At 40.2% G+C, this 14,533-nt stretch overlaps 1 protein-coding gene across 1 annotated transcript in view; it reads right to left on the reverse strand.

Annotated features, from left to right (window-relative positions):
- Window positions 1-1,062: 1,062 nt before the first annotated feature.
- The window catches only part of SELP (selectin P (granule membrane protein 140kDa, antigen CD62)), a 34,918-nt gene continuing 21,447 nt past the window's right edge, over window positions 1,063-14,533 (reverse strand). Inside the window, exons 8-14 of the mRNA XM_006887455.1 lie at window positions 12,905-13,090; window positions 10,580-10,765; window positions 9,363-9,572; window positions 8,173-8,358; window positions 6,928-7,047; window positions 5,278-5,308; window positions 1,063-1,117 (exon numbers count right to left, since the gene is read on the reverse strand). Coding sequence (XP_006887517.1) covers window positions 1,063-1,117; window positions 5,278-5,308; window positions 6,928-7,047; window positions 8,173-8,358; window positions 9,363-9,572; window positions 10,580-10,765; window positions 12,905-13,090 — 974 coding nt within the window. The remainder of the gene's footprint in view (window positions 1,118-5,277; window positions 5,309-6,927; window positions 7,048-8,172; window positions 8,359-9,362; window positions 9,573-10,579; window positions 10,766-12,904; window positions 13,091-14,533) is intronic.

Genomic DNA, 14,533 nt, shown 5'->3' on the forward strand with positions numbered 1-14,533 from the left:
AAATCCTTATTCACTGCTGGTGGGAGTGTAAAATGGTGCAACCTCTATGGAAGACAGTAAGGAACTTTCTCAAAAAGTTGGAAATAGAAATGCCTTTTGAATAAGCAATTCCACTACAGGGAATATACCCTAAAGAAACCAGAACCGCCACCCAAGCAGATATATACACACCCATGTTTATTGCTGCTTTGTTCACAATAGCAAAGAGTTGGAAACAACACAAGTGCCCATCAACAAACAAATGGATAGAGAAGCTGGTATATTCACACAATGGAATACTATGCAGCACTGAAAAACAAGGTACTCATGAAATACTATACAAAATGGGTGACATATGAGGACATCATGCTGAATGAAATATCTCAGTCACAAAATAACAAATACTGCATAGCGCCACTGTTGCAAAATGGGACTGATATCGGGCTTGAGGGGAACCTCACTCTCATCTACTAACCACTAATGAGTATGTCATACATTCAGAAACGTCTTGTTAAAACATTTCTATACAGATAGGTATCGTCACTTTACATTGTCATTTTACTGCCATCTCTGTACCCTACGGCCAGCATAGTTTCTTTCATGGCCTGGTAAATTGGCAGTTTGAATCCACCAGCAGCTCTGTTTGATAAAGATAGGCAGTCCCCTCCCATAAAGATTTACACTCTCAGAAACTCAGGGGAGGGTGCCTTTGAGTCAGAACTGAGTGGATAGCAGTGAGTTTAAATATTCAATGCTAAAAAAAAATGTGCCTATTGAGTCAGTTCTGATTCTGGGTAACCCTATGTATGTCAGAGTAGAGTGAGTTCCTGTAGGATTTTTCAGTGTCTGCTTTTTTATTTTTATAAGTAGACTGTCAAGCCTTTCTTCCAACATGCCTCTGAATAGCTTCAAACTCCCAACATTTTTGTTAGTGGTTAATCATGTGAATGGATGGCACTCCTAAATGTAATAGAACTCCTAAGATGTAATACATGATTATGCTGAATAAGTCAAGCATTTACATTCTTCCTCTTTCCCTCACCCTTCTGTTTCCTTCAAAAGTATTTTCATAGACAATTTACCTTAAGGTCCAGAGTCAAATGCAGTATTTGTGAAAACGCCGTGTGTTCCTAGGTGGCTGAAAGAACAGAAACATAAAGATAATCTGCCACGTAATACTTGATCCCCAACAACACAGAAGCTGTATACCAAGCACATAGTGCCTTCAGAAATCATGGATTTCCACCCTGGAATTCTCCTTTAGAAAGGAAAACAGCATGTGCCAAAGTGACTTTCAAGATCCCACTTAATAGCACTGGAAAATTTACACTGAATTGCACACTCAAATTCAGGTATTGTTGGTGCTTTATGTACTTACTCCTTAGTATGTCTTCCCAAGGAGTTGTTGCCTTTTTGTTTGTGAGATAAAATCGTAGCAAAATCCCAGTTTTGCTGCCAATAAACTGGCAGTAGTTTTGAAAGAATAGTTACACTGCCCTCTAGAGGCATTTTGGTTTATATAATGATCAAGGGATCAGGCTTTAGCAAGTAGAGGCTGGACTGCTGAGAGTCTTAAAAAGCACAGGGTAATAAAGGGCAAAGCCCCATGGTAATTAATTTCCTAAAACATAATGCATGGGAATGACTGTAATTTGAAACACAATGTGAATGAAGATGAAGAAGAATATGAAGCACTATGTCTATGAACTTTGTCAGGAAACCAATTTGAAAAAAGAGCACAGGACAGAACAATTGTCCTATACCACATACAGTTTTAACTAAGCTATCAATATTCTTGTAGACAAAACATATCTAAGCCCCAAACTTAACTGTTTTATGTATGCTGTTGTTGTTGTTATGTGCTGTCAAGTTGACCACCCATAGTGACCCTCTAAACAACAGATCTGAATCCTGTCCTATCCTGTGTCATCCTCACAATTTCTGACATACTCAATCAAGCCCATTGCAGCAGTCACTGTGTCAATCATCTCATTGAAGGTTTTCCTCTTTTGCCAACCATCCACCTTTCTGAGCATGATATCCCTCTCCAAAGAAAAGCCTCTCCTAGCAACATGTCCAAAGTGTGTGAGATGAAATTTTATCATCTTTGCCTCCAAGGAGCACTCTGGCTGCACCTTCTCCAAGATGTAACTGTTTGTTCTTTTGGCAGTCCATGGGATACTTAGTACTCTTCTCTAGCACCACAGTTCAAAGGCATCTATTCTTCTTCTGTCATCTTTATTCATTTGTCTAGCTCTTAGATGCATAGCAAGTGACTGAAAAGACCATGGCCTGAATCAGGCACACAGTCCTCAAACTAACATCATTGCTTCTCAATAATTTGGAGAGATTTCTGACTGCTGGCTTTCCTGGGCATAATATGTCTCCTGATCTTGACTGCTGGATCCAAGTGTGGTGGTGTTGTTGTTATGTGCAACTCATAGCGACCCTATGTACAAGAGCCCTAAACCCTGCTCTATCCTGTGCCAACCTCACTGTCTCTGACACACGTACACCCATTACCCCACTCACTGAATCAATCCATCTCATCGAAGGTCTTCCTCTCCTGCACTGTCCCCCCACCATCCCAAGCATGGCGTCCCTCTCCAAGGACTGGTCCCTCCTTGCAACATGTCCAAAGTATGTCAGAAGAAGCTTCAGAATTCTTGCCTTCAAGGAGCAGCCCAGTTTCACCCTCTGAAGGACAAACCTGTCTGTTCTCCTAGCAGTCCAAGTGTATTTTTTTTAAATTGTTATTTTTTTTAATTTTTAAAGCTGGCCTCAGATCCAACTGTATTGATTGTAGGCCTAAGTAAGATAATGTCCTTGACAGTTTCAGTCTTTTCTTCATCTGTGAAGAAGTTACCTATGGATTCAGTTGCGAGGATTTTTGTTTTCTTGATACTGAGATGCAAACCATTTTGAAGGCTGCAGTGTTTCACTTTCTTCAGCAAGCACTTCAAATCCTCCTCATTTTCAGCAAGCAAGGTTGTGCCATTTGCATAACTCAGGCTTTTGGCGAGTCTTCCTCTAATTCTGATGCCACATGCTTCTTGGAGTCTAGTTTCTTGAATAATTTGCTCAGCATACAGACTGAATAGGCATACAAAGACACACAGTTTTCTTTATTTTAAACCATGTAGTGTTCTCTTGCTCTGTTCACACAACAGCCTCTTGGTCTAGGTATAGGCTTTGCATGAGCACAAATAAGTGTTCTGAGATTCTTCTTCTTCTCAGTGTTAGCCATAATTTGTTATGATCCATACAGTCAAATGCCTTTGCAGTCAATAAAGCATAAACAAACATTCTTCTCATATTCTTTACTTTCAGCCACAATCCATCTACCATCAGAAATTATATGCCTGGTGACACAGCCTCTTCTAAATCCTGCTTGAACACGTGGTAATTCTCTATGTACTGTTGCAGCTGATTTTGGATGATCTTCAGTAACATTTTGTTTGCATGTCATATTAATGATATTTTTCAATAATTTCCATTTTCTATGGGATCACCTTTCTTGGGAATAAAAGCAAATATGGATCTCCTCCAGTCAGTCAGCTAGGTTGCTGTCCTTCAAATTTCCTAACATAGACTGGTGAGCACATCCAGAACTGCATTTGTTAGTTGAAACATTTCACTTGGTATTCTTTCCATTTCTAGGGCCTTATGTTTTTGCTAAAATCTCCAGTGCTGCTTGAACTCCTTCCTTCATTATCAAAGGCCCTTGTTCATATGATACTTCCTGAAATTTTTCAGTGTCAGCCAAATCTTTTTGTTATAATGACTTTGTATATTCCCTCCATTTTCTTTTGATGCTTCATGGATCATTCAAGATTTTTCCAATAGCATCCTTGAGTATTACACCTAGAGGCTTGAATTTGATTTTCAGTTCTTTAAACTTGAGAACTGCTGAGTGAATTATTCCTTTTTAAGTAGCCAATTCCAGCTCTCTGCACATTCCATTATTATACTTAGCTTTGTATTTTCAAGATACCCTTTGAAATCATCTGTTCAGTATTTTTACTTTTGTTTTGACTTCTCAATGCTCTAGTACAATTTTCAGAATCTCTTGTAACATCCATTGTTTTTTCTTTTTCCTCTGTTTTTATAATTGGAAGTGGGAGTGGCATCCACTTCCTAAAAAACATGCCTCTGGAAACTCTAGGAATATTGATAAATGACAATTGTTATAGAAAGGCCGTTACAAAGATTTTACATATACACATTAATTCTTTTTTTGCATTTTGGTGCTTTCATGGTATTAAGGCATTTTGCTGCCAATGAGAAGGGATGTGATTTGCATCCACCATTTGCATTGTTCCATTGGATAAAGATAGGCAATCTCCTCTTGTGCTATTTACTATCTAAAAATGCACTATAAGTAAGCTACGGGTTGGTTCTGACCCGATGGTATACAACAACAATAGCAAAAGTGCAATCACTGTTATAATTGAGAAATGACAGACAAGTTCTACAGCTCTTTGTTTGCCATTCCATTTTGAAAATCAGATGTGTTTGCACCACCTCTGATATTATTTGAGTCAACTAATACAGTATCCGCTCCCCCCTTGGTCTGCCCTTGTAAGAAGCCCTGATGGTATGTGGGGTTACATGTGGGGCTAACCAAAAGGTCTGTATTTTTAGTCTACCATCCACTCTATAGGACAGTCTCCTCCAGTAAACATTAACAGGCTTGCAAACCCATCAGAAGGTCCCCATGAAATGGAATCACATTGAGGGCAGTGGGTTAGACTGTCTTTGGGGATGCTGTCCTCATCATGATCTGATCCCGGCTTCAAGCTGTTCATTCCAGTTTGACTCCCACGCTGAGAATTTGTATTTCTGAGGTAAGAATAAACCTTGATTCTACTCAGAGGGGCAAGCTTCTGATTATTTTCTTAGTGTGGTGCCCAAGCCAAAACTTTATTTGTAATACATTTCTCCTTTCATTTCTCCTCTGGTGGCGTAGTCTGTAGGGATTTACTCTGCTACCCGATAGGTGGTGTCCCTCTGGAAATTTGAAGCCATCAGTGGCTCTGTGGGAGAAAAATGGGCACTCTCCCCCCGAGTGATCTATAGCTCTGAAAACCAGCTGGAATGTCAGCTGTGAGTTTGTTCTGACTTAGAGGCTGTAAGCGTTTTATCATCTGTATATTTTACTTGAAGATAATAAAGGAGCCACTGTAAAAGACTGAGATTTAAAAGACAGTGTTATAGCTGATCATTTCATATCACAGTGACTTATAAAGTCAAATTGGGAAAAATAATGTACCCAATTATAAAACATTTCCTTCTTACCTTGGAGGGTTTAACAGGTTTTTCCCATCATCTGAAATAAGCAAGAAGATACCATGGTTTGTGTAAAAGAAAAAAATATGATAAAAGGAGAAAGATTAGTGATAGGACTGATGGAAGAAAGTCTGTAGACTGATTTTCAGATGGACTTATTATAAGGTGTGTACTCTCCCTCAGGATCTAGAGCTTGGCCTGATTTAGAAAACAAAATCAAACCAATCCCATTGCCATCGAATCAATATGATTCGAACTCATAGCAACCCTCCACTGGTGCCCCAGGCTATATAAATCATTATGGAAGAAGATAGCCCATATTTCTCCCTCAGAGTAGCTGATCGCTTCAAATAGTTGACCTTTCAGTTAGCAGCCCAACAGGCTACATTAAACACTTGACAATATTTAACCCCAGAATCCTCTCACCTTCTCCCTTCTTTCTCTCAGTGAAAAACTCTACTTCTGGCCTTTGCTTTGGGTTTCTGTTCTTCCTTTCTTTTATTATTATTATTATTATTTGTATCAGGGTTTCTTGCAACTTATTTCTTTGGCATTTGAAAGCCCTGCATTGTTGCAAACTGGATCCTGCTATTCAGACATCAGTTGAGTGAGCTAATTGCACAAATTGTTCCAACATGACAGTAGATGCTTTCCCTCCAAGGTAATATGTGATCGGGGTCCCCTCCTTTAATCTGAGTGCTACATTCTAATAATGGAAATTTTAGGCATTGTTGAAGACCTAGCAGTTAACCCACAGGAAATCAAAAGCATCTCATGGAAAAATAAGTTTGGATTATAGTAAGTTTTAAAAAGAAAAAAAAGATTAACACATTTACTTATTACATACACTTAGTGAGTGTGAGAAATTCTCAGTGGAATCTCCCCAATGGCAGCAATATTCTGAGTCCCAACCTTTTGGGTGGTGCAAACAGTTAACAGGTTCAACTGCTAATCAAGAGGTCTGGGGTTATCCAGAGGTAGTTTGGAAGAAAGATCTGGAAATGTGCTTCTCCAAATCAGCCCTTGAATTCTTCATGGGGCATGGCTCTACTCTGGCACACCTGGAGTTGCCAGTAACTGGAATCCACTCCATGGTAACTGATTTTGTTTTTTGCTTATTTGGTGTTCGAGGAATGCTAAAGTTATAGTTTTGCCTTACCATACTCACCATTATTTAGCATTGGCATTGGTTGAACTTATCTATCCTCCTATTATATATAGTCCTTGCTATCAGGAAGCATCATTTTAGGTCCCACCACATAACAAAGCTGATCAATAGATGAGCTACATGGAGGAAGGAGTGGGGGGTGGGGTGGCGGGAAACACAAAACCTTCTCCTGTTAGTTTTGGTGATAGGCCACCTAGACCAGAAGCTCCAAAATACCAATCTTAAAAACACTCTGGGAATTTGGGGAATAGAAAAATTCAGATTTCCAAGTCCATCCCTTGATCTTCTAGTACAAAGATCTAAATTGTTATAAAATCCCCCAGGTGATTCTTATAAACAACTAGAACAACTGAACACAAAATAATTTACTTTTTGCCTTGTTTTTTTGAAAATGTTTTTAAATGTGAATTACTGAAGTTAAGGTTTAAACCTCCCACTTCAAGTCACAGGAAAAAAAGAAAAAAGAATAAAATAAGAAGACTTTTATTTACCTTTTTGTCTGCAACGTCTCCTTAGCAGAGCCAAGAGTGTTCCACCCATCAAGAGACCGGTTGTGGAAGCCACAGCTCCGCCAAAGTAAGTCAGAGCTTCCTGGATGGTCAGTGGTCCCGCTGCAAAACATTTACAAACCCGCACAGCGTGAAAACTGTACTGCAAACAATGATCATTATCCCAAGAGTTCTAAGATGTGAAATTGAATAGGGTCATCAGTGGTCATCAGTGCCACCAGGCACAAGAGGAAGATGTGGAAGTGGTTAAAACCATTGCGACAGAAGAAAAGAGGGACCCAACTTTATCCCTTAAGTAACATGTGAAGGAGTCAGTGGAAAGATTCCATAAAAACAATTAAATGGCAAATAGAATAAATGGAAATAAATACAGCCATTTGTAATTTGGAGGGCAATTGAATATGCTGTTGTTTGTTGTCGATTGCCATCCAGTCGAGCACAACTCATAGTGACCCTATGAACAAAAGACCTAAAGCTTTTCTACAACTATTGTCTCTATGAAAGAAAAAAAAAGAAGTCATAAGCTGCTAAGAGGAAGGGGGATATGAAATAAATCTTGCACGTAATAGAACTTAATTTAAAAAAGATAACATTTTCAGGGAAATGTGATAAATAGGGGTCATAAAATAAGCTAGGATTATGCATAAAATTTGTGGTGCTGGTGAAAAATATTGACTATTACACAGACTGACACATAACCAACTCTGTCTTGGAAGTACAACCAGAATGAGCTTTAGAGACAAGGATGACAAGATTTTATCTTGCATACTTGGAGCATGTTATCAGGAAGGAATAGGCCCTAAAGAAGAATATTATTCTTGGTAAAGTATAAGATCACCCCCAAGAGGAAGACACTCAACAGTGTGGACTGACACAGCGGTGCAGCAATGGGCTCATCACCACGGTCATGAAGAAGGTGCCAGATCCAGTGCTTCACTCTCTGTGCACAAGGCCACGCGAAACCCTATCACTTTAAGACGTTCCGGAACTCCAAGATGAGTTAAACGTGAATTATAAGGAAATGAGTGGTGACTGTCTGTACAGAGTCACTGAATTTCATTCACATTTCTCTGTACAAGGCAAAGAAATTCCATGAGGTGAGAAAATTCAGTGAAAGGAAGCAAGACTACTACGGTTGGATGTACTGTTGTGGGACACACAAAAGAAAAGCACTGGTTTGCTATTTTCCCTATCAAGGTAACTTTTTCACTCATATGAAGCCTGTACCTTGGCAGGTGGGCACCGTGTTAGACCAGTGGCCATTCTCTTGACATGCTGTCCTTGCTGAGCCGTTAAGTAATTGACCTTCTGGACAATGGAAAGTGCAGGTGGACCCATAGCTGAGATTTCCCCAGGGATTGGAACAGTTCACCACTATTGGCATAACAATGTGCAGCTCAGTGCATCTGACAGCTGCAGGAAACAAAACAAGGCAGGAAAAACAACATATAAAATGCAAGTAGCAAAAATAATCAGGGTTATAAACTTCATTTATCACCCAGCTATTAGTGCCAGTGAATGAGGCGGAACTTAAAAGGCCCAGAAATGGAATGATTCACTTCTGCTGGTCATAGCAACTCTCCTAACAGCACATCGGCAGACCTGTCCACTCGAAGAATGCCTGGTAATGTATAATCAATCTTGTCTAAAAATATTACTTATGAAATTCTGATTCTTGAAAATATTGTCTGAGTGCTTCTGTTATTACTATTCCCAGTTAACAACTATCTGGAATGTTTCCATGTGTTTGTGAAAACATTTCAGTGTCTAACATGGCTGAACTCTTAGAAGTTTTAGACCAGCGTAGGACATAATTTCTTTCAAACTATTTTTAAGAAACCATATTATTTCTCACAATTTATGGGTAGGGAACCAAAGCATAGGAAAGAACATTTGTCAGATAACATTACTGAGAAACAGTACCACCTCCAAGCACCGTGATGGGAATATAAAAATGAAAAATAAATAGATCTCAATGCTTCCCATGTATCTTTTCAGAAAATGTCACCCTTGGTTTGTTTATAAAAAATAATTTAGGTTTCAATTATTATGAAAAACATGGGTTATCTACATTGTCACCTAATAGAAATGCAACTTATTTTTCACAATTTACATGGCTAGTTTCATGCAGTAGCATGCTCATTGTCCTAACACATTTTGGACATTTACAAACATTTCCTCCTTTGAGTCTTAGCATGCCAGGGCATTAGCTTGCACTAATGAGGAAGAGGAGAGCTAACAGGTCAGCTGAACATGGTTTCTGACTAGGGTGGTCAGGAACGGTGGGTTGGTGTAGATTTCATGAAGGAGCTGGTATTTGAAGTTGTTTGGTTTTGAGAGCGATGTTAGCAGGCACAGGGTCTAGTGTGAGGTTCCACAGGGAAGCAGCATCTGAAATTCCCTGCCACGCACATTACCTCTGCAGGCTGGAGCTACTGCTGTCCATTGTCCTGAAGGTCTGCACTGGAGACGGCTGGCTCTGGTAAGGGTGAACCCAACATTGCATCCAAAGTAGCAAGTGGTATTCAAGCCAAAGGCTCCCAGATGATGAGTGCAGGACATTGTTCCATGCTCAGGAGGGATGAGGGCTGGGCATCGTACCTCTGAAGGAAGAGCTGGTGATATGGCTGTTGGGAGAAAGTGCCCCAATTTAGAGGGCCCACAATTTAAAGAAGTATTATAGAATTAATAAATGCTTTCCACTCCTTTCCTGAGGAGTCTTTACCAATACATCCTTCAAGAAGATTATTTCTCCTTAAAGAAGAGTATTGATTTCCAGTATGGAAAAACAAGATAAAGAAAGTGACTTAAGAGAGTATTTGGAAAGATGATTCTCCTGGCCGTCAGAAGAAATTGTTATGTTATTTGTCAGTGTTACTGATATTTTTAAAACAGAGACATTGGTGTAAGAGCATAAGAAATTCAGTAGAAAGCCAAGTTGCCTTGGGCAGACTGCCTGTGTGTTTGTCCCTGTCTTATTGGAAGGTCTTGTCTTTGACCACGGGCTAGCCTGGCATGTGGGACGTGAATGGGGCTGCTGGCTCCGTCACTCGCTTCCCTGGAAGACAATGGGCCACCTCCTTCTACCCTAGTTTCTTGATTTAAAATACTGGATCAGTAACTTCACCTCTTGTATCCTCCATTCAGTCAACTCAAAACTGCTTTTTGAAAAAGAGGTCAAAAATACAAAGCACAATGTCTGCTTAAGAATCAAGTTGTCCTTTACTTTTTATGTAGTACTGTTGAGTTGGAAGCAACTCACAGCGGGCCTTCCTTCGAGAAAGGGAGGAGATTCCTCATTGTCTCCCTGTTTCTCCCTAAGAGCTGCTGGTAGATTCAAACTGCTAGAAAGGTACTGCCTCTGGGGTAACAGCACCCTGGAGCTACACTCCCTGATAACTGGACCACCAGAGTTCACTTACAAACAGAACAAGTCCTGCCACTCCTTACAGATGTTGAAATCTGTAAACTCTGTTCCCTTCAGATGACCTTTTTAATAAAAAGGAGTAGTCTTTCTACAACAACAACAAGGCAATATATACCAGTCACAGTAAGAATGATTTAAGTGTTGATTATTACTGTAGAAGACAGTTCCACAACAAGAGCTGACCCTAAAGAATAGATACTGCTTTACCTTCACAGCTGGGTGGAGGTGCTGTCCATTTTCCAGAAGTAGTGCATTCAACATCCGTGGACCCTTGTAGCTTAAAGTCCTTGCTACAGGAGAAGTGGCAGGCAGACCCGGCATGGAATTCTCCGAGGATGTCCAAACAATCCATTGTGCCTCCTTCTGGAGGGAACAGCTCTGGACACCTGGTGGCTGGAGCATTAAACCAAGAGAGTCACATTCTGCTGGCTTATTTAGAGGTCCTGTCTGTGACTCACTCATCCATTCAGCAAATCTTTATTGAACAGCTACTGTGTGGTGTTTTGCTAAGCAATGGGCATTCCACAACAGATAAGATAATTCATTTACTTCAGAGGGGTAGGATGGGACAGCCTTGCAGCGAAGAGTAATGTAGAAGTCATGGAGATAAGGACATCAAGGATATTTCAATTGTCACATTCTAGACTTTGTATTTCCATCCCCTTTTCATTACCCTCCACTTCAGAGACCTCACAGAATTGTTCTGATTATTTTTTATTGTTGGATATTTTTATTTATAACATATAGTATAAAAATACATGTTTATACTTTTCCATCTAACTGATCCACTTTCAGGTCTTGGCAAAATATTCCCACATAAGCATAAAATAAAAGGAGGAGGGTTGGACAAAGTATAGTTAGTATTGCTTGTTTGGTTTTTTTAAATTGATATTTTAATGAAAGTTTTTAAAGAACTATACCGATGGGGTAGTTCTACTCTATTCTATGTCGCTGAGTCAAGTCTACTGTAACAAATGATTGGATTTTATTTTGGAACTGTGATTTTGAAATATTGCCACATGGTGACAGTATAGCACAGTGATTTAAAACATTCTCCTCTACCTGCTGCTTCATTGCACTAACAATCTCCAGCCCACTAAGTATTACCGTCTCAACTAGATGAATGGATGGACTAGACAGCAGGGAGCTTATTAAAGTGAGAAATAGGAAAGCCTGTATATGTAACAATTGAATTGCATTGTTCTGAAAGGTCTGTGATTCAAACCCACCAGCAGCTCTGTCAGAGAAAGAAATAGTGGTCTGCCCCTGTAAACACTTAGAGTTGGACCTTTTGAGGCAATTCCACTCTGACACAGCAGTAGATAGAGTCAGATTTACAGAGCACTGGTAGTGCAGTGTTTAAGTGTTTAACTGCCAACAGAAAGGTTAGGTGCTTGTCTACCAGCCTGTTCCACAAGAGAATGATGAGACAGTTAGCTGCCATCAAGATCACACAGACTTTGGGAAACTTATGGAGCAGTTCTACTCTCTCCTAGAGGGTCATTAAGGGTCAGTATCTACGTAATGGAAATAGCTTTGGTTTGAGGTTTTTATAACGAAGGCTCCTTTTTTCAGAAGTTCCTGGATGGATGGAACCTTCAACCTTTTGGTTAATAGCCAACGGTATCAAGTGCAATCAGCATTCTGGAACCTGACAGTTTGTCCCCAATAAACCCCAACAAACCAGCCATTGTAAGCTCTCTGGAGCACAGATCTGCTGTGACCCACAAAGCAGGCTGGCAGATGATGGTGACAAGTCAGATCAGACCTAGAATCCTGACTTCACTGCTTCTTAGCCAGCTACTTTCCCTCTCAATGTTGTGGTTCCTTTATCTTTAAAACAGGGATGATAATAATATGCATTTATAGGCTGTTATGAGGATTGAATGTGGAAATACCTAAAACCTGCCCTCAGGAAGTGTATAGTCCATGTAAGAGGATGAGTAGAAGTACCGAAATACCATGTGAGGTGCTGGAGAAGCTAGGATTAAGTCATATCTGTCCCTGAACAAGTGCAAGGGACTCAGTGTCTGAAATCTCTAGTGCTCAGTGGAAGGGAATGAAGAAATGTACACATGAACTAATGAGGAGTGTAGGAGGGAAAAAAAGACTATAAGGAATTGAAAATCTGTGTAACAGTACGGCACCACCATTTATAACCATTCTTTCCTTAGACTGACAAGTTACTCAACCTCTCTGGGCCTAGGTTTGCTCATCCATAAAATGGAAATGATACTCTTCTTCCTCATAATTTCAGAACTGTGGTGAATATTAAATTCTTTAATTACATGAAAACACTTTCTAAAACAGAATTATTTGGCCAGAATTGTTACTATTAGATTATTAATGATAGAGTTGGAGGTAGGAAAATGAGAGAGGGAGAGAGAGTAGCATTTGGTCTAGATTGTTGGTTTAGTGGACAATGTGTTGCTTGCTGACACTGGTAAATGCTTTCCCATGAATCTCTACTGATTCTGAATTTTCGTAATGTTACCTTAAAGGCCATGAGAAAGGACAGACCCAAACTCCTACCTTCACATGTTGGTGAGGAACCTGTCCAGTGTCCAGATGAAGTACAATCCAACCTTTCTGGTCCAGACAAAGAAAATCCCTTTTCACACCGGAATTGACATGTAGTTTTATAGCTGGAACTCCCAAGAGGTTGGAAACAGGTGACCATTCCATTCTGAGGGCTCAGCAAAGGTGTGCAAGTAACTTCTGTCATAAGACGGAGAGAGAAAGGGAAAGGAGAAATAATATTATAACTCAACAGGCCAAGGGGGTGTGTGTGAGGGGGAGAGGGGAGATAGATAATGGATGGGTAAGTAACTGACAGTCAGTGAACATCTTGAAACACCCCAAATAGCTTTCTTTAGAAATTATTTTTAAATAGGGAATGACCTGTTTAGAAAAATAGTTGTGCGGGTGGTCCCAGCTGCCCCTGGCTGTATTGGAAGTTGCTGCTCCCTTGATACTCTCTTCTCAAATGGACCTCATGGAAAACCAAATGACTAGAGTTCTGGTTATCCCTTGGACTGCCAAAAGAGCAAACGAGTGTGTCTCAGATGGAGTGCCTCCAGCTTGCTCCTTAGATGCCAGGATCAAACTTTGTCTCTCATCATTTGGACATCTTGTAAGGAGGGGAAGATCCTTGGGAAAAGGTGTCATGCTGGGAAAGGTGGAGGGTCATAGAAAGAAGGGAGGGCATCCTCCCAACAAGATAGGCTCAGGTATATCTGAGGCACAAGATAGGGAAAAATTTAGATACAATGTTCATAGGGTCACAATGAGTTGTGGCAATTTGGTGACACCTAACAACAATGACTGGAGGAAAATAGTATACTTCCCCCCTTCCTAAAACTCCTTTATGATGTGGCAGAAAGAATCTGGGTCCACATCTTGGCTGTTACTTATCAGTAATGTATCTCTACATTGTGATTCCAAATCACAGTCTCTTCACCTGTAAAATGGGAAAAGCCACAATCCTTACCTTGTAGGCATCCTTAGCTGCATAATAATAAGCTACTTAAATAAATGTATAATGAAATTTTAAAATACAAGTTATAGACACAAAGTAGCCACATAATGTTAATAGCCTATTTGCAAATACAATTTCCACTTCTTCCATCTATTTCATCCTACCACCACAGATAACTGAACTTGTTCACTTGCATGAAAGTTACAATAAGCCTCAGTCCTTTGCCACACTTTACACCAAGAGAATCCAAGACACCAGGGAATCTTCTATTCATTGCTGTTTGTTGTGTACTGTCAAGTCAGAATGAACCCATAGCTGACCCTCAGGCAGATTTTCAGAAGCAGTTAATCACATGGGAGAAGATTGTCCATCCTTCTTCTGCGGAGCAGCTGGTGGCCTCGAACCACATGCCTTCAGGATTGCAGCACAGCCCTTGCCACTATGCCACCACTGTTCAATGGTATCATTGTTTAATAAAGTCTTGGTGGTATAGTGTGTAATGTGTTGGATTGCTAATCGGAAGGTGGTTGTTGTTGTTGTTATGTGCTGCTGAGTTGCTTGTGACTCATAATGACCCTGTGTACAACAGCTTTGAACCCTGCTCTATCCTGAGCCAACCTCATTGTTTCTCACACACCTACCCTTATTATCCCAGTCACTAAGTCGATTCATCTCATCCAGGG

Source organism: Elephantulus edwardii, unplaced genomic scaffold, assembly GCF_000299155.1.
Source record: "Elephantulus edwardii isolate Elephantulus edwardi_28Jun2011 unplaced genomic scaffold, EleEdw1.0 scaffold00057, whole genome shotgun sequence".
Taxonomy (NCBI): Eukaryota; Metazoa; Chordata; class Mammalia; order Macroscelidea; family Macroscelididae; genus Elephantulus; species Elephantulus edwardii.